A 21,432-nucleotide genomic window follows, 5' to 3' on the forward strand; every position below is an offset into this window, starting at 1 on the left:
AATGACAGAAGTCGTTATGTCAGGACATTGTGGGTGTTTCCTGCACCCTGATTGGCTAGCCACAATGTGCACACATGAAGTTAGAAAAAAAAATACTGTTTACAAGAACACTGCGCCTCTGAGCTCTGCAAACCCCCTCCCCTCATCAAACACGTGACAAATACTCATGATACACCACCATTATCATTGCTAAGTGCTGAAAAGACTGGCAATGGAAATATTTTCCTGCACATTTTACCAATTGTTACCAATTTTTTCTGATTTTATAAAATTTTGCTCGTGTTTCCGATCACAAATCCGAATGCGCCATATTCGTGCCAAATTTATGCTTGGCGATCGTTTTTCGAACAAATTCGCTCATCATTAATTTTTACCACTATAATTTTGTTTTAGTCCCAGATTTTACATTTCCACAAGGGTAAATGGGTAAAAATTACCAAATAATTTGTTACACAATTTCTGTCGAATGTGAAAATACCACATATGATGCTGTGCAGTACTGCTTAGCCACACGCCGAGACTCGGGAGGAATGGAGCGCTATTTGCCTCCTGGAGGGCAGATTTTCCTAGAATAGTTTGCGGACTCCATATACAGAATCCATAAGTGCTAAAAGAGCAGAATCCCCTCAAGTAACCCCATCTTGGAAATTGCACCCCTCTGGGAATTTATCCACAGGTTCAGTGATGTATTTGACTCCATGGGTGTTCTCCACAAACAAGCAGCAGTGGATGTTGCTAAGTGAAAATGCAAATATGCCATTATAGTGCCCGTACATTGTAGTGCCCGTACATTATAGTGCCCGTACATTATAGTGCCCGTACATTATAGTGCCCGTACATTATAGTGCTCGTACATTGTAGTGCCCAGTACATTGCAGTGGCCACTACACTGCAGCTTCCTGTACATTCTAGTGTCCCATATATTGCAGTGCCCAATATGTTTTAGTGCCCCGTTCGTTGTAGTGTCCAGTACATTGTAGGGCTCAGTACATTATAGAGTCCAGTACATTGTAGTGCCGGTCATTGTAGTGTCAAGTACATTGTAGTGCCAATACTGTAGTGCCCAGTAAATTATGCCCAGTACACAGTAGTGCCCAAATATTGTAGTGCCTGTATAATGTAGTACCCAGTACATTGTAGTGCCCAAACATTATGCCCAGCTTGTGCTTCAGGAAATGCACACCCTGTAATTTAAGGGGTCTCTACTTGATAAAGAAATGCCAAACATATGGATGCTAACTGCAGTTTAGGCTCAGGAGGAGGGGGTATTTGGATTTGGGAGTGCAGATTTTGAATAATTTATTTTGAAGAGAATTAAATCAATTATTAATCTTATATAATCAGTTCAGATATGATGTGACAAAGATGGTGTCTGTATCCTGGAACAACACCCGGGAAGGAATTCTTGGAATGTGAAGCAGATACTGGACATTGGATTGAAAACCATATATGGAGTGGAGTTGGCAAGGACCTATCACAGACTGACACCATTACTATTCAGAAGTTGTGCAACACCCACTTTCTGCCTGTTACAAGATTCTTTGTTCTAAGAATAAAGTGTGCCAGCTTTTGCCGAGGAAGGAGCATACATCTGATTCTGTGTCCGGTGTCTCTCTTTTAAGCATGCACTCGGCTCATATTTAGGTCAGGAACAGGCAATCACTAAAGGTGTCACCTTAAGAGATCACCCCAACAGAAGCCACGTCACTTTTCAAGATCCTTTGTGCTACCAGTAACGTGGATGCCTCTATATTTCAGTTAACAGATGATGGACTTGAGTTAGGGACATTATTCAGATGAAACCCCAGAAGAATCAGTTCACTATATTGAGGCAGCAGAGTTATTCTGGACTCCATCTGGCCTTTGTTCAAAGGTGTCATTTTCAGAAGTGCACAAAACCGTGGATGACCACGCTTTTATACACGCTGGACACCGCCGGATCAAAGGCCCAGACAGCATCCACAGTGTCTCCATCTGCCTTATTACAGGGAATCTTCCATCAGAGGTTCTGTCTGAATCACAAGCTCGGTCATTTATATGGCAGCACGGGACTTGTGTAAGAAAACATGGAAGTAAAGGATGGAATTAATTTTAACAAAGGTAAAGGAAAACTAAATCTGTGCTTCCTAAATCATTAAGAAGAGGTGTGAAGGTGGATCCATTATTCATCGGTGCACCGCCGGACTCTACAGGAGCAGCCGCGCCATCACCGGACGCTTCTGCTGTGATGAGGACAGCAGATAAAGCTTCACTGCACCGGAGACTCCACACGATATCACACACTGGTCATCATCATCACACACCGGTCATCATGATCATCATCACACACCGCTCATTATCATGATGACATGCAGGTCATCATCATCCTGACACGCAAGTCATCATCAATCATTACACGCCGGACATCATCATCACATGTCGGACGTCATCATCACGCGCTGGTCATCATCATGTGCCGGTCATAATCATCATGCGCCAGTCATCGTCATCATCATCATCACGCACCGGTCATAGTCATCATCATCACGCGCCAGTCATCGCCATCACACACCGGTCATCATCATCACACACCGATCATCATCATCATCACACACCGGTCATCATCATCACCACACGATGATCATCATCATCATCATCACACACAAGTCATCATCATCATGCCGGTCATTATTACATACCTGTGGAAACTTCTCCCAGAATCTCCTCCTTCCCGTCACTCACACACGGCTGATCCCCCCTCGTCATCGCTTCTTCTTCTGTCTCATCCTTCACTTTATTCTTAGTCGGATCTTCCTCCTGATTTATCAGATGTAACAATCAGCACAATACAAGAAACCACCAAAATCTGTGACCTCTATGACCTCGATCAGAAATGTCCCCCCATATACAGATCCGGTACAGGGCTCAGCACCGTCTACCTGATGATCCTCCGGGATGTTGTGATTCTCCTCCGGACAGTCCTGGGGATACAGAGGACGGGGACATCTCTCTGGTGGATTTCTCCTCCTGGATCCATCTGTAGGAGACACAGTGATGGAACAGATTGTGTCATGTGATGATGAGATGATAGGAGTAGTAGTAGGTGACCACAGGACAGACATGACAGTCTCCCCTCCTCACCCTGCTGATCGGCCCATATTGCGATCGCCTCTTGTGCTCCATGTATAACCTCAACCTTAATATCAATCAGATCTTCACCCTAAAAAGAAAAACGTAAGATGAGCTCAGGTCCCATCACTTCATGGTCAGATGTTGTGGAGGCTTCAGTGTCATCTACCTGATGATCCTCCGGGATGTTGTGATTCTCCTCCGGACAGTCCTGGGGATACAGAGGACGGGGACATCTCTCTGGTGGATTTCTCCTCCTGGATCCATCTGTGGAGACACAGACTGAATACATGACCTGCCGTGTATCTATCTATATATGAGACACGTCTATCGGAACCGGTAATTCTAGGTTTATGTATCAGGGACTAAATTACATTGTTGTGGTCCTCACCACCGGTACCGAGGTCCCAGCACATTGTGGCCCCAAGTATGAAGTGATAATCAGCGATGCCAAAGCCTAATGCTCTCTGCTCTGCACTCGGAGGATGAGGACCCTGAGGAGGGGACAGAGAAGACCCTCGTCAGTCAGATGGAGGAGCCGTACTAAGAAACACAACTTCTCCAAGTTTCCTCTCCACCAGGGATGGAACCACAGAGGAGCTGGAGAAAGCTCCACATTTCTATCCAGTGGTTTCTTCTCTACTAATTTGCCATTATGGAGATTGGGGGAAGGACGGTTACCATTTACCAGTGATTGTTTTCTGAGAGCTCATGAGGTCACCATGAGGACACGGCCTCCTTCCTGGACAGGATCCTTTGGGATCACTGTAAGAGGAGAGATCCTGCCGTCCTCCTATTAATAGACGAGTGTGCGGAAAGTTCTGAATTTGTCTCTGAAGGAGGAAAGTGCACGTATACAGCTAACGGATGTAGTCACAGGGCTCGGGAGGACGGTGTTGTGGGGAGCCCCCGGTACACAGCGGTTAGTGCCTATCAATGTATAGAAAGGACAAGTAGAGAGCAGGCACCGGGGTCATGGGCGCTTACTGATGAACACGGGGAGCCAAGGAGAGATTGTCTGGTCAGATTCCACAGAAAAGCCCCAGAATACATATTCATCTGAATAAACCACCCTTTAAGGGAAACTTACACTGATTATTATCACCCTTGTGCTGCCCGATGTATCTGAAGGGCCAACACCTGCGTCACCATCCCACTTACATTGTTCTCATCAGACCCCATGAAGAGGAAGAGCGGACCCCCTGACATTTTGCTGTCGTTCAGTCCTTAGGCTAGGACCCCCGTCACATGCATTCTGGCATCATGTGATAAGGCTCGTTAACCCCTTCCTGATATCTGGTGTTCATGCATAGAGGATGCCAGGTGCGCATCTGTGGAGCGAGCTCAAATTTCTGCTACTTAAATGGAACTGTCAGCAGCAGTGAAGTGGTTAAAGGGAACCTGTCATGTAAAATAATGGTAATAACCTGCAGACATGGGGTTAACCCGCAGGTTAATAACATACTGAACCTGCCCGGTGTCAGCACTGAGAGCCCCGCTGCCAGGAGGAAATGGACTTTAGTCTCACTCGGCAGCGTTCGGCTTCCAGTCATGGAGTTTCAGCCGCAGCAGCTACAGTCACCGCTCAGTGTATAGAGAGCGACAGCTGTTATGACCTGGTGGTTAGGAGCACCCGGGACGACCTGATAGTTAAACTCACACAGGACGAGCTCTGGGATGTGGGAGCTCTGCTGACCGCAAGCCCTAATCCTATCGCACACACTAGAAATAGCCGTGGAGCGTTCCTGACTCTCCCTAGACGCCTCTTCACAGCCTCAGAGCTAGCTAGCCCTAGAGATAGAAAATAAAGCCTACCTTGCCTCAGAGAAATTCCCCAAAGGAAAAGGCAGCCCCCCACATATATTGACTGTGAGTAAAGATGAAAGTCACAAACGCAGAAATGAAACAGGTTTCAGCAAAGGGAGGCCAGACTTACTAAACAGACAGAGGATAGGAAAGGTATGTTTGCATTCAGCACAAAAAACTACAAAAGACCACGCAGAGTGTGCAAAAAAGACCTCCGCACCGACTCACGGTGCGGAGGTGCCACTCTGCATCCCAGAGCTTCCAGCTAGCAAGACAAAATCATGATAACCAGCTGGACAAGGAAACAATGAACAAATAATAACTATCAGGAACTTAGCTTCTGCTGGAGAAGACAGGTCACCAGAAAGATCCAAGAGCGAACTGAACCAATGCAGGAACATTGACAGCTGGCATGGAGTAACGATCTGAGTGGAGTTAAATAGAGCAGCCAACCAAAGGATAAACCACGTTACCTGTGTAAGGAACCTCAGAAGCAGCAGCTTCACTCACAGCCACCAGAGGGAGCCCATAGACAGAACTCGCCGAAGTACCATTCACGACCACAGGAGGGAGTTCGACAACAGAATTCACAACAGAGAGCTGTTACCGTGGCCTCGGCACTGACTGACAGCCAGCTCAGCATTAGAGCCGGATATGACTGACAGCCAGCTCAGCATTAGAGCCGGCTATGTCCGTCTGTGGTCTCCAGAAGACCCCTGTCTCTGCCGTCAAGGTTTTCCTATGACGTCTGGTATGAACAGGATCTCAGGTTGAAGTCCTCATTAGTTTTGTTGTCTCCAAATATAAGAACAAAAAAAAAGTATAAATCAACATATTTGACATTGTCACATGAGGATTTATCCCACACGGTAAACGGCATAAGAATAAACATATCAAAAACATCACAAACACCTCCCCAAAAATGCAATGAAAACACAACAATCAAAAAGTCACAGATGCCCCAAAATGATCCCAATAAAAAGGTCAGCGCTGCATTCAAGAGGAGAAGCCATCACACCGCTCCAATAACGGAAGATAAAGTGATGGGTCTCAGTGAAAGGGATGCTATTTTAACCCCTTAATGACCGGGCCAATTTTTACAATTCTGACCACTGTCTCTTTATGTGGTAATAACTCTGGGACGCTTCAACGGATCCCGCTGATTCCGAGCTTTTTTTGTTTGTGACATATTGTACTTCATGTTAGTAGTAACTTTTCTTCGATAGGACTTGCGTTTATTTATGAAAAAAATGGAAATTTGGCAAAAATTTTGAAAATTTAGCAATTTTCAAACATTTATTTTTTATGTCCTTAAATCAGAGAGATATATCACACAAAATAGTTAATTAATAGCATTTCTCACATGTCTACTTTACATCAGCAACATTTTGGAAACATTATTTTTGGGGGGTTATGAAGTTCTAAGGGTTAAAAGTTGATCAGCGCGATTTTTCATTTTTTTTTTAGGAACCACCTTAAATTTGAAGTGACTTTGAGGGGCTTATATGACAGAAAATACCAAAAAGTGACGCCATTATAAAAAATGCACCCCTCAAGGTGCTTAAAACCACATTCAAGAAGTTTATTAACACTTCAGTTGCTTCATGAGACCGAAAGCAATGTGGAAGGAAAACAAATTAACATTTAACTTTTTTCAGAAAAAATCTACTTTAGACCCAAACTTTTTTTTATTTTCACAAGGGTATAAGGGGAAAATGGACCACAAAATTTGTTGTGCAATTTCTCCTGAGTACACAGATACCCCATATGTGGGGGGAAATGCACTGTATGGCAGGGCTCAGAAGGGAGGGAGCACCGTTGGACTTTTTGAATGCAAAATTGTCTGGAATCGATGGCGGGACCATGTCGTATTTGGAGACCCCCTGACGTGCCTAAACAGTGGAAACCCCACCAATTATAATTCCAACCCTAACAAAGCCTTAACCCCAAGGTTATGTGCGCACGTTGAATATTTGCTTGCAGAAACTTCTGCAAGGTTTCTGCATTTCTTAGCAGCAAAAACACTGTGTCAAAGTCAAAGATTTGCCGCGATTTTGGGTGCGTTTTTGCAGCATTTTGTGTTTTTTGCATTCATGTTTGGACAACAATGATGGCATTTTGAGCTAAATAAAGATTTTGTAAAAAAAAAGTTTTGTGATGTAATTTCTTCGTTCAACACCACCTTTTTCATACTGATGCAGTAGCATCAGGGTAATGGGATTAGGGCTTGGTGTTAACAGCTGTCTACCTAGCCCTAGGATTAGTAATGAAAAGGTGTCAGCTCGACACCCTCATTAATAAGTCAATAAGTAAACACAAACACACACATCGTCACCAGCCTATGTAGGAGCATTAACAGAATGGACATACAGTTAGGGCCAGAAATATTTGGACAGTGACACAAGTTTTGTTATTTTAGCTGTTTACAAAAACATGTTCAGAAATACAATTATATATATAATATGGGCTGAAAGTGCACACTCCCAGCTGCAATATGATAGTTTCCACATCCAAATCGGAGAAAGGGTTTAGGAATCATAGCTCTGTAATGCATAGCGTCCTCTTTTTCAAGGGACCAAAAGTAATTGGACAATGGAATCTAAGGGCTGCAATTAACTCTGAAGGCGTCTCCCTCATTAACCTGTAATCAATGAAGTAGTTAAAAGGTCAGGGGTGGATTCCAGGTGTGTGGTTTTGCATTTGGAAGCTGTTGCTGTGAGCAGACAACATGCGGTCAAAGGAACTCTCAATTGAGGTGAAGCAGAACATCCTGAGGCTGAAAAAAAAGAAAAAATCCATCAGAGAGATAGCAGACATGCTTGGAGTAGCAAAATCAACAGTTGGGTACATTCTGAGAAAAAAGGAATTGACTGGTGAGCTTGGGAACTCAAAAAGGCCTGGGCGTCCACGGATGACAACAGTGGTGGATGATCGCCGCATACTTAATTTGGTGAAGAAGAACCCGTTCACAACATCAACTGAAGTCCAGAACACTCTCAGTGAAGTAGGTGTATCTGTCTCTAAGTCAACAGTAAAGAGAAGACTCCATGACAGTAAATACAAAGGGTTTACATCTAGATGCAAACCATTCATCAATACCAAAAATAGACAGGCCAGAGTTAAATTTGCAGAAAAACACCTCAAGAAGCCAGCTCAGTTCTGGAAAAGTATTCTATGGACAGATGAGACAAAGATCAACCTGTACCAGAATGATGGGAAGAAAAAAGTTTGGAGAAGAAAGGGAACGGCACATGATCCAAGGCACACCACATCCTCTGTAAAACATGGTGGAGGCAACGTGATGGCATTGGCATGCATGGCTTTCAATGGCACTGGGTCACTTGTGTTTATTGATGACATAAGAGCAGACAAGAGTAGCCGGATGAATTCTGAAGTGTACCGGGATATACTTTCAGCCCAGATTCAGCCAAATGCTGCAAAGTTGATTGGACGGCGCTTCATAGTACAGATGGACAATGACCCCAAGCATACAGCCAAAGCTACCCAAGAGTTCATGAGTGCCAAAAAGTGGAACATTCTGCAATGGCCAAGTCAATCTCCAGATCTAAACCCAATTGAGCATGCATTTCACTTGCTCAAATCCAGACTTAAGACGGAAAGACCCACAAACAAGCAAGACCTGAAGGCTGCGGCTGTAAAGGCCTGGCAAAGCATTAAGAAGGAGGAAACCCAGCGTTTGGTGATGTCCATGGGTTCCAGACTTAAGGCAGTGATTGCCTCCAAAGGATTTGCAACAAAATATTGAAAATAAAAATATTTTGTTTGGGTTATGTTTATTTGTCCAATTACTTTTGACCTCCTAAAATGTGGAGTGTTTGTAAAGAAATGTGTACAATTCCTACATTTTCTATCAGATATTTTTGTTCAACCCTTCAAATTAAACGTTACAATCTGCACTTGAATTCTGTTGTAGAGGTTTCATTTCAAATCCAATGTGGTGGCATGCAGAGCCCAACTTGCTAAAATTGTGTCACTGTCCAAATATTTCTGGCCCTAACTGTACATAGGCTGTAACCAAACAACAACTCTTAATTTAAAAGAAAAAAAAATTGCGTGGGCTCCTGCGTAATTTTCATAACCAGCAGAGGGAAAGACGACGGCTGATGTTAATATTATGGGAAAGATCCAATAGCCATAAACGTTCCCAGGCTATTAGTATCAGCTCACCGCTGTTTTTTTAAGCCTTTACAGGCTAGTTTACAGGGGAATTCCCAGAAAAAAATTTACATAGGGTCCCCCTATAAAAATCTAACCAGTAAAGGCTAGGCTAACCACTGAGGGCTGATATTAATAGCTTAGAAAGGGGCCATGGATATTGTCCCCATTACTAACGCTGATATAGAAGGGTTAATAGTTTTGGCTTTTAACTACCTTGCCTTTAAGTGCCTTTTGCCTTTTTAAGTGTTAGAATTACTAGAATCTGTTGACGCAGTAGTCTTAGTGTCTCCGCTTCAAGGAGACTACACTTCTTATCATGTATGTTCTCCATATTTAGTCACAACATGTTATTTGGTACGTGAAAGATTAAAGGTCAGTATGACCCTGGGTGACGATGGGGGGGCTACATGAGTTACATTGAAATGCATTATGTGTAAATGGTATAAAACATTGCTTTGGCTTTTTATATATCAGATAAAAGTGACTTGCTTACAGGATATGTGTGAGGTGTCTTTTTGTCTCCAAGCGCTTGTCATTTAAGGGCGTAATTTCACAATTTGGCCTCCCTGGTGATCTAGCTATCTGACTAGGTCAGAGCGAAAACTACTATAACAGTTTGGCGCCCAACGTGGGGCGCCAAACTGTTATAGCTGTTTTCGCTCTGACCTAGTCAGATAGCTAGATCACCAGGGAGGCCAAATTCTTCCAGGAAACTTTTCAATGTCATGCCACATATAATACGAGCTATATCATTACTCAATTCATTCAATCTCAGATGTAGATTAAAAAATCTGTAACGCACCCGTCCTGAGTCTTGCACAAGAACTGGAAAGGTAACAATATTAGGATTCCATGAACAAATTCTGTAGGGCTCTGCCCCTTGACTCACTACAATTAAAACTCCTCTGCAATCTTGACAGAATGGTCCCTCTTGTGCTCCTTCCTCATTCATACGTGCTCATTCAGGGATTTATATATATTTTTTTTTTTTCAAAACAGAATTAAAAATCCCTTATCTCAGTCACTCCGCCTGATTCAGCTCAGATTGAGATGAATAATGTCCTTTGTCACATACAGAGGACCACACCTAACGGAACCCCTCATTAATCAGGGATTTATTTATTTATCCCTTATACTCAATCACTCACCTGTCATCTCTTTCAGAGGTTCTCATAAGACATACATACAAAGTTCACACAGCCTGCCTATTTTGCACCTTGGAATTAACACAACTCCACATAAAAACTGCAGCAGTGTCCACTGACACTCTGAAACACTAAAGGCCAAACACTAAAAACCACGGCCCTAATACAAAATACAGCTTCATATAATGTATTGTCAATCCAAGATGACCAAAACAACAGCACTGTACAGAGTCTATCCCAGCTCTGTATTACATAAATACACAACCAATGGGTATATTGACAAATATTACAGATAACAATTATTCAACTCTTATACGGACATAAACAGACAAAACACAAAACCTCACTGGTGATGTAGTAGGTTCTTTGAACCGTGTTCACAGCCTTTACCCAGAGGTCTGGAGAGATCCAAAAGAGATTGCAGTGCAAAACAGTGTAAGAATAAATTTTCTTACCTTGCTGCAGCTGTGTTCTGCGTGTCCAATCTCCCAGGCTGCTCCCACATACGGATTCCGAGTCGGCTGGTTGCACGGTCCCTGTTCGGGCGCCAAACTGTGTCTGGTATCTGACTCATTTCCCCATCTTCAGACACTTTGGTGTCAGGTGTTACTTTTGTAACTGTTTTCGTCATATACACCATTGCTGCAATCTTACATAAGTGCTTTTCTGAGAGGGGACTTGTGACTGTAATTCCTTCAGGGGAATACTGTATGGTGGCCTGGATAGCGCTCAGTACATCTGCTCCCAGCAAGTTCATAGGGGTATTGTCACTAACAATAAGTTTTGTAAGCACCTCTTGGCTGTCCCGTAATTTTAGTCTTATTTGTTTAGTCATTAGGGCTTCTGTCACTTGTCCTTCCACCCCCACACATTCCACCGTCTTGTTAGTAATCAAGTCTGGCATTATCAAGTCCTTGTGCACCACAGTCCCGGCTGCCCCAGTGTCAATCAAAAATTCTGCCTCCTTCCCTCCCGGCATTGTTATGGTGGTCATTAAGGAAGGACCAGGTCCGGAGGGGACAAGAACAGGGCACACACTTGTCACTGGGTTGCCAGTTTCCTAGTCTGAAGATGAAGGGGGTGGAGGATTGGTCTGCTTAGTTTCTTTTGTAGGATTTCTACAATGGTTGGCGTAGTGCCCACTCTCTCCACAGTTATAACACTTAACTGTTTCTAAATCCCTAGGTCCTTTACTGCGTCTCCACTGCTTTCCCTGTGCTCCAGCATACATGACAGGTCGTTTTGCGGTCCTGGTTTGTTCAACTCCTTTAGCAACCTTCAAAAGGTCTTTTGGATCTACATTTCTCCATTCAGGCCTGGCTGTCTGTACTGCGTCTCGTAACCCTTTGGTCATACCGTCAATGAATGCATTTACCATTGGTGACAATTTTAGCAAGTGAGGAAGAGTATTTTGACATGACACATGAACATGACTACATAGAACTGATGAGTCAGGAGACAGTGGGTTTTGCACATGTTCATGAGAGACCTGTTCCTAATGCAGATTTTGAGTTTTTTGTAGATGGCTCCAGATACCACCAGGATGGGCGATTCTACACTGGATATGCAGTAATATCCTCACATGAGGTAATCCGAGCTGAACCACTCCCTCCTCACATGTCGGCACAGGAGGCAGAGTTGAAGGCACTCACTGAGGCGTGTAGAGCTGCTGCAGGTAAAGTCGCTAATATTTACACAGATTCGAATTACGCATGGGGAATAGCCCATGATTATGGTCCTATCTGGAGAAGCAGAGCATTTCTTACATCAGCCGGTAAGCCCATTAAAAATGCAGAACTGGTGAAACAATTGATGGAGGCATTGATGTTACCAGTCCAGGTTGGCATCGTCAAGGTAAAAGCACACACGAACGGTAACTCTGTGGAGATAGAGGGCAACAGAAGAGCGGACGAGGCTGCTAAAGTAGCAGCAAGGCGGCCTAGGGAGCAGTGGATGGTGGTGGGGAGTCAGAGTATTCCAGCCACACTGAGCCTGGATGTCCTGAAAACCCTCCAACAACAAGCCTCCCCCTCAGAGAAAGAACAATGGGGGAGAGCAGGAGCCGAGCTAAACTCGAATGGAGTATGGGAGAATAAGGATAAATTGTGTCTACCAAGGTCCCTGTTCCCAATCATGGCGCAAGCAACACATGGCCCCACTCACGCATCCAAAAGTCACATGTGTGCCATAGTAAATGCCTTCTGGATCGCTCCTGGTTTCAGTTACGCAGCCACAAAGCTCGTATGATCATGCCTCATCTGTGCACAGCACAACCCTGGAAAAACAGTAAAAGTCCCTAAGAAAGCGACACCCAGGCCTCTCTACCCGTTTCAGAGACTGCAGATTGACTACATACAGTTACCAAAGGTAGGAGTGTATGAATACGTCCTAGTATGTGTAGATCTCTTCTCTGGTTGGCCGGAAGCCTACCCGATAAAATCTGCAAATGCTAAAACTACTGCAGACAAACTGATGAAAGAACTGATCTGCAGGTATGGTGTCCCAGAAACCATAGAGAGCGATAGGGGCACACACTTCACAGGAGAAATAATGAGGGAAGTCATGCAGGCCCTGGGAGTACAGCAAGCATTTCATACACCATATAGACCACAAAGTAGTGGGAAAGTGGAGAGACTAAATGGGACACTTAAGCTGAAAATTCAAAAGGCCATGGCAGATACAGGAAAGAGCTGGGTAGAGTGCTTGTCTCTTGCACTCTTTTCAGTTAGACACACTCCAAATAGAAAGACAGGCTTGTCTCCTTTTGAAGTCCAGTTTGGTAGTGCCCCAAAGACTGGTCTATACTTCCCACAGGTGCTACAAATGCAGCACGGTGCTATGACAGCTTATGTCCAGGCACTGCAGGAAAGACTTAATGTGGTGCATAAACATGTGTTTTCATCCATTCCAGATCCTAATGAAAGTGCAGATGTGCATCAGCTGAATCCAGGTGATTGGGTGGTTATACGCAGGCATGTGAGAAGGAGCCTTGACCCACGGTTTGACGGCCCTTTCCAAGTCCAGTTGACCACATCCACTTCAGTAAAACTTGAGGGAAAGCCCACCTGGATCCACGCCAGTCACTGCAAGAAGGTCCTGTTACCAGCAGAATGACTGTTCTTCTAATCACCTTGCTGGCAGTGACAGGATTACTGCACTTTACAAAGACACAGGATGAACTTTTAAACACTGACTGGGACAACAAGCTTATTCGACATCATGCTCTGCTTATAAAGGACATGGAAGGGCAGAAACCAAAAGACTGTTGGATCTGCACACACAGCCCAGTATCTGCAAGGACTATGCCATACTTAGCCTTACCTCTGGAGCCGTGGCAAGTACTGACTCCACACTGCATACACAATGAGACTTGGACTCAATCTCGGTTTTGGGGAAAAGATGTGCCCCGTGATATATCTGCCTCATTGGCTATAATCGGGTGGATCGCTAATCCCTGGTTTCAGTTTAATATAACCAGGCCTAAGGTTCAAATGTGGTGGCGGGAGTATGATTCAGATGTCGGAAATGTGGTCGCCAGGAAAAGGACTGAACTCCCTCGTTCTGATCCCATTCCCAACGATGGACTATGGTTCAGTCTTCAAAACGCTGGAGCAAATACCTGTGATAAGAACAATGATTGTTTCCGTATATACACTCATGATCAAACACGAGTTAATGAGACAGTGTACAAAGATGGTGTTAAAGGCTGTGGAGCAGCTATGAGTGAAACACTAAGGAAAGAAAGGGGTAAATGTACATATGGTATAAGCGGAAAACAAATGAATAATACTTGGTGTGCCCATAAACCTATGTTGGGACTTTTGAGTTTATACCAATGTATACAGACACCTGGTCACGTTTGTGTTCTCCCAGAAGGAGTATTCTTGATATGTGGACATCGTGCATACAGGTGGGTGAGCCCAGACATAAGAGGGGTTTGCACTCTTGCCAAACTAACACCAGCCACCTTCATAGTTCCGCATAGTAAAATAGACACAGCAGTGGTCCCAATTCACACCTTGTACAGAAGGGCTGCAGACAATAAGCCCCGGTCAAGTGGTAGACCGCATTTAGTAGAAATGGGAATAACAAATAAAATATTCAGTAGTATACTAATATACCCCTTCATAACACAAATGTGGGATAAATTAGTGGAGGCTACTGACTATCTGGATGATCAGATTTTCCAGATTCTTGAGGTTCTTAATGAAACTAATACAATACAGAGACAATTAATCATAGTTACTAACCAACATACTATAGTGCTAGATTACCTGACAGCAAAGGAAGGAGGAATGTGTCAAATAATTGGTCCCTCCTGTTGCAATTATATTGACCCTGCTGGCAATCTCCAGATCAGGGCCAGTATAGATAAAATAGGTGAACTAAGGGTACCGTCACACTATAACATTTCGATCGCTACGACGGTACGATTCGTGACGTTCCAGCGATATCGTTACGATATCGCTGTGTCTGACACGCAGCAGCGATCAGGGATCCTGCTGAGAATCGTACGTCGTAGCAGATCGTTTAGAACTTTCTTTCATCGCTGGATCTCCCGCTGTCATCGCTAGATCGGTGTGTGTGACACCGATCTAGCGATCTAGCGATGCGATCCAGCGATGCGTTCGCTTGTAACCAGGGTAAACATCGGGTAACTAAGCGCAGGACCGCGCTTAGTTACCCGATGTTTACCCTGGTTACAAGCGTTAAACTAAAAAAAAACAAACAGCACATACTTACATTCTGGTGTCCGTCAGGTCCCTTGCCGTCTGCTTCCCGCACTGTGACTGCCGGCCGTAAAGTGAAAGCAGAGCACAGCGGCTGTGCTTTCACTTTCACTTTACGGCCGGCAGTCACAGTGCGGGAAGCAGAGACTGCAAGGGACCTGACGGACACCAGAATGTAAGTATGTGCTGTTTGTTTTTTTTTAGTTTTACGCTTGTAACCAGGGTAAACATCGGGTAACTAAGCGCGGTCCTGCGCTTAGTTACCCGATGTTTACCCTGGTTACCCAGGGACCTCGGCATCGTTGGTCGATGGAGAGCTGTCTGTGTGACAGCTCCCCAGCGACCACACTACGATTTACCTACGATCACGGCCAGGTCATATCGCTGGTCGTGATCGTAGGTAAATCGTATAGTGTGACGGTACCCTTAGAGACTGATGGTTAAACCAACACAGTGTAAACAGAGACTCCTGGTGGGGGAACACATTCTCCTTTTTAAATCCCGCAAATTGGTTTAATGGCCTAGCAGGATGGATTTCTGGCATTATACAGACTTGTATGCAAATTTTGTTGCTTTGCTTATTGTTTTATGTAGCCGCAAAAGCGCTAATATATGTATTACCTAAGCTATGGAATAATGTATGTGTAGAAAAAAACCCTAAGGCTGAACCTTCTGTAGTGTATCATAGGCCCCGTATAGCCACTGTTGACGGGGGAGGTGTGTGTCCACACTGAGGGTGGATGGGTGAAGCAGGTAGGAAGTCCCCTTGTGGGTACTAGACCCATGAGACAGTAGCTCCTTGGTGGACATCAGCTGACCCCGTAGCAAAGGTTATACCATTCACAAAAGGGGGAAATTGATATAGAAGGGTTAATAGTTTGCCTTTAGCTACCTTGCCTTTAAGTGCCTTTTGCCTTTTTAAGTGTTAGAATTACTAGAATCTGTTGACGCAGTAGTGTTAGTGTCTCCGCTTCAAGGAGACTGCACTTCTTATCATGTATGTTCTCCATATTCAGTCACAACATGTTATTTGGTACGTGAGAGATTAAAGGTCAGTATGACCCTGGGTGATGATGGGGGCTACATGAGTTACATTGAAATGCATTATGTGTAAATGGTATAAAACATTGCTTTGGCTTTTTATATATCAGATAAAAGTGACTTGCTCACAGGATATGTGTGAGGTGTCTTTTTGTCTCCAAGCGCTTGTCATTTAAGGGCGTAATTTCACAATTTGGCCTCCCTGGTGATCTAGCTATCTGACTAGGTCAGAGCGAAAACAGCTATAACAACGCCATAGTGATATTAAAAAAACACAAACACCCAGAATAAAGTTCTTTATTTGAAATAATGAAACAGACTCCTGTTAAGGAAATGGTTAATTTCTGCTCTGTTCCTTAAACTGAAAAAAAGTACAAGAAAATAGTCTTACGCAAGAATGGCCTATGTTGTGGTTATCATCTGTCTATGCACAGACATTTTTATGGCCTGATGGTTTTTCTTACAATTCCCAGAAATTGTCAAGGACACATTGTGGTTTCCAAATATAATGATGATATAGGATAACCACATAAAAAACCTGTGGATTCAGCCCAATTTCTCTTGAGAACTTCACCTTTTGGACCAGGGCACACTGACATAAGGAAAGTTCCTCCACATTCTCTCATGTAATTTATTTTGCATCCCAGGATGTGTTTGACAACCAATTGTATAACTCATATTTCTGCCAAATTATTGTGTAATGCCTCAATTCCCTTTGATCTTGTACTATAAAAGATGACCATATCCAATGATAAACAGAGATCATTCAGACAGACAACAGTGTGTCTTGCTGTCATATTCTTCTTAGGTACCTAAGACAGAGAAAAGCCCGAGTAGGAGCAGAAATACTGTCTCTGACACTCCTTTATTGAATCTAAATTAAACCATACTCACCGGATGCCTAATCCACTGACGCCAACGTCTCCTGCAACAAAAATAAAATAAACCACAATATTCCTCACCTGTCCGTAAAGAAGATAATCCATAATGTCCCACAACGATCCTACTCTCAAAGACAGCCGTCGATACACTGACAGGAGGTAATCGCTCCTGCAGTGTATAGCACTGAGCCGCTGTGAATGAGAGAGGTCACCACAGCTCATCAGCTGATTGGCTCCGATGATCTCACTTATGGCACCACCGCTGCGTGAGAAAATTCAACAGTTCATCATGAACTCGTGTGACCTCTCTCACAGCAGCTCAGCACTTTACACTGGGAGAGCGATTACCTCCTGTCAGTGTATCGCCGGCGGCTGGGTAGAGCAGTCACATCTCCTGCTGTGACTGTTCTACACATGAGGTTACCGTGGGACACTTGGGATTTTGTGGACTACGGAGGACAGGGGGTATATGTTAGTTTTTGCGGATCGCAACAAATGTAAATTATGGGAAGGTGCGATAGCAACCCGGGGTCCACCGTGCGGTGATGGAAAAACTGCAGCTAGAGGACAATGGCGGAATGTAGCTGCGAGCAAGCACCGTAAACTCCCCCACTATACTGGTGATTGAACCTACTCTAACACTCGGAACTCCCACCCTACATTGCCTGACTAGAAACACACCTCTGGTGCTAATAGGGGCACACGTGCATACTGGGTGGTAACTGTCCCACCTAGACACACAGCAAATACACATGATCTTAGCGCACCGATGGGCGCTTCAAAGATCTTCTTATAGACTGTGCCAATCAGGCAGGACCTTGCTCGCGGGCCAATCCGGAGCCGACACAGGACCTGACCAGCTGACGACCAACCATCAATGAGAGGTCGCCACCTCACGAGCATGCTCAGTAGAGCGAATCCTGGACTTAGTCTCAGGAATGGCTGCTCGTTGCTGTCTATTGTTAGTTGCCATAGCTGAACCTGGAGAGGCAGCAGTAACAATGTGCACAGCCCGAGTCTGAGCAAGACGCTGAGACTGACGTCCTTGCTGAGCAGCATCCACTGCGGTTGAGACTGAATGGGAGACTACAGGAGAAGATAAGGCTTGGGATCCATCCTGTGCAGAGGAAGAATCCCGGCACCTAACAGTATATGGTGGTTTATTATTTTACATTATTTCTAGGAGACAAGGGCATCGGGGATTTGGTGTTAGGTGAGTATAATGGTTTTTTAATTTTTGTTTGAATATGTATGTAATTATTTTACATGTTTTTTTGTTTTATTTTTTACTGTGAGCACAGGCGCCGATCAGCGGTTACTGCCATCACTGTTATCAGTGACAGCAGACGTAGGCTAATGGGACAAGTAGTCTCATCAGTCCACTCCTGCTGACTTGCGGTACAGAGTCCAAGGAAGGTCACACAAGTGTCAGTCAAGAAGGAGGAGCCAAACACCCAATGACGACGTCATTGAGCCAGAACCGCTTCTGAGGGATGGACGAGCGACAGCAGATTAGCTGGCAAATCACCCATAAATTAACCCTGACTCTGCTGAGTAACAATCCACGACAGACTTAAGGACTGAAAGAAAATGCCATTTTCCGAGACGTGTAGGAATTGGTCCTATCTGTCCATCGTAACTAAGAGTATGTACCACATGCAGGGCCGGCGTCAGCACCCGGCACAGCGGGCAAATGCCGGGGGCCCTGGGGAGAGAGGGGGCCCACTAATGCTGTCATAGATACAGCTGGGAGAGCAGAGCAGGAGATAACATGCTCTCTCCCCCCACAAAGTCACTGCTGGATGCGTTCTCTTAACCCCTATGTGCCAGCTCTGACACAAGCATCTTCTCACTCAGTCAGTGCAGCCAGGCAGGCACACATAGGGGTTAAGAGAAGGCAGCCAGTGTGACATTGTGGGCGGAGAGAGCACATTCTCTGCTCTCCCCCCTGGGTGGCTGCAGACAGTGCTGAAGTTTATCAGGCAGATTCCGGAGGAGCTCCGTCCTAGCAGTGCTTGAGTGAGTGCTATGGTATCCAGCAGTGGTTGCAGTTGTGGCTCAGTCTGCTGCTGTCTGTCTCTTCTGCCTAAAAATGTGGGTGATGTCTGGAGGAGCAGCTGGTGGGGTGCAGCCTGCAGCCACCCAGCTCACCCAGAATACATGCATGCTGCACCAAACCTGCACCAGTGGGGTAGGAAGAAGCTTAACCCCTTCCCATCTGTATGAAGGCTATTGCTGAACCTTAAAGATAACAATCCGACCCGCATAAATGGGGTTAACCAGATGCCAGGAGGAAGGGGAGCTGCTGCCATGGATAAATCTGAGCTGTGGGCTGTATGTTGGGGCCCCGTGGCCCCAGGCTGGTGACTGGAGGGACTCTGCCCAGTGCTGGCATGTGGGTGATTTCTGCTCCGGAGTCTCAGCTTCTCTCCTCCACATTACACTGTGCAGTCACAGCAACATTGGTTGTGTCTGTCCAGGTCCCAGCAGCTGCCACTGCTCCCACCAAGGACATGGCATCACTTAACCCTTCCCCTGCAGCCACCGGCAACAAATCCACATTATTCCTTGATTAAATCAGGTTCCAACTCAATAGAGGAGCAGACATTTCCTGCTGCCATTAGGGTCCGGGACGGGGTGACATTGGCTGCCCTGCTACTCTGTAGTGGGGGGTGACAAGTGTAACATGGGGTAACGATGACAGAGAAATGCACAGGATAATAGTGAGAGCGACAGAGGGCAGTGTATGGTATGGAGCAGTCAGGGGGTGGGCTGCAGGATCCCCCCATCCTGTACATGACTACTCAGGACAGGGAGGCGTTTAATGAGCTTCTAATGACGGGGCACTAATTGGGTCATTAGGATTTGTGGAAAGGATTCAGCATCAGGTCCCTCATTAATGCCCTGTCTGTCGGGGCCGCAAAACCAAACAACGTTGTTTATGTAGAAAAGTCTTTGTTTCATAGAAAAACTCAAAACAGAAAAGCACCTCTCCTGTATATATACACTGCACAGCACCTCTCCTGTATATATACACTGCACAGCACCTTTCCTCCTGTATATATACACTGCACAGCACCTTTCCTCCTGTATATATACACTGCACAGCACCTTTCCTCCTGTATATATACACTGCAGAATCTACAATAGCTGTCACTCATGTAAGAAGTGAAATCTGGCATTGTACTATACATTTCTCTGCCGTATCTGTGCATCATAAATCGGGGTATGTGTTAAAGGGGGGGGGGGCCCACTGAGACTCTTTCGCCCGGGGCCCTCGAAAACCTGGAGCCGGCCCTGACCACATGACCGCTTAGTGTCACGTGACTGCTGACGTCACACAGGTCCTGTGAGCACACACGTGCTTCACCAGTACCGCTGGACGCCGTATCCAAGCGCCTGTCACTGGCCGGGACAGTGATTTCTAATCTTCGCATCCACAAGCCATCAGAGACTAATCCATGTGACTTATTCAACTCAGACCTACTACACAGGTTATTTAACGCATGCATGCAATCACCACCTTTATCATCAGGACTCTGTATTGTGTCAGAAGGACATCTACCTCATACACGGAGGCACCTTTATCATCAGGACTTTCTCACCAGCATCCAAGGTAAAAGCCCACTCTGCTTATTATTTGCCATTTTAGATCTCTTATGGGCTAATGTAAGGTGAAACATTGTGTAAAGGCCAAAATATTACAGCAACATAGAGAAGGTATACTACCTGAAACCACCGCAACGTAATCATATATAACTACATTATAGGATGACGCCGGAGAGACGTCATCACATCCACCGGAGCCAACAAGGAGCCTCTCACCTCGTGGTGTAAGAGGCCGGAGCTCCTCCATCATCACATCCTGGTACCGATCCTGGTGTCCTTCTAGATACTCCCACTCCTCCATGGAGAGATAGACAGCGACGTCCTGACACCTTATAGGAACCTGACAACAGCCACACCGTCATCACCCAGAATCCTCCAGTGCTGTATAATGTCCCAGCAGTCCCCTCTCCGCTCATCACCCAGAATCCTCCAGTCCTGTATAATGTCCCAGCAGTCACCTCTCCGCTCATCACCCAGAATCCTCCAGTCCTGTATAATCTCCCAGCAGTCACCTCTCCGCTCATCACCCAGAATCCTCCAGTGCTGTATAATGTCCCAGCAGTCACCTCTCCGCTCATCACCCAGAATCCTCCAGTCCTGTATAATGTCCCAGCAGTCACCTCTCCGCTCATCACCCAGAATCCTCCAGTGCTGTATAATGTCCCAGCAGTCACCTCTCCGCTCATCACCCAGAATCCTCCAGTGCTGTATAATGTCCCAGCAGTCACCTCTCCGCTCATCACCCAGAATCCTCCAGTGCTGTATAATGTCCCAGCAGTCACCTCTCCGCTCATCACCCAGAATCCTCCAGTGCTGTATAATGTCCCAGCAGTCACCTCTCCGCTCATCACCCAGAATCCTCCAGTGCTGTATAATGTCCCAGCAGTCACCTCTCCGCTCATCACCCAGAATCCTCCAGTCCTGTATAATGTC

At 45.3% G+C, this 21,432-nt stretch overlaps 1 protein-coding gene across 1 annotated transcript in view; it reads right to left on the reverse strand.

Moving 5' to 3' along the window:
• Window positions 1-21,432, reverse strand: part of LOC138657438 (zinc finger protein ZFP2-like) — a 36,482-nt gene that overhangs the window by 6,547 nt on the left and 8,503 nt on the right. The window contains exons 4-8 of the mRNA XM_069745230.1: window positions 20,716-20,839; window positions 3,278-3,375; window positions 3,121-3,199; window positions 2,919-3,016; window positions 2,679-2,796 (exon numbers count right to left, since the gene is read on the reverse strand). Of these exons, the coding sequence (XP_069601331.1) occupies window positions 2,679-2,796; window positions 2,919-3,016; window positions 3,121-3,199; window positions 3,278-3,375; window positions 20,716-20,839 (517 nt within the window). The remainder of the gene's footprint in view (window positions 1-2,678; window positions 2,797-2,918; window positions 3,017-3,120; window positions 3,200-3,277; window positions 3,376-20,715; window positions 20,840-21,432) is intronic.

Source organism: Ranitomeya imitator, chromosome 1, assembly GCF_032444005.1.
Source record: "Ranitomeya imitator isolate aRanImi1 chromosome 1, aRanImi1.pri, whole genome shotgun sequence".
Classification (NCBI taxonomy): Eukaryota; Metazoa; Chordata; class Amphibia; order Anura; family Dendrobatidae; genus Ranitomeya; species Ranitomeya imitator.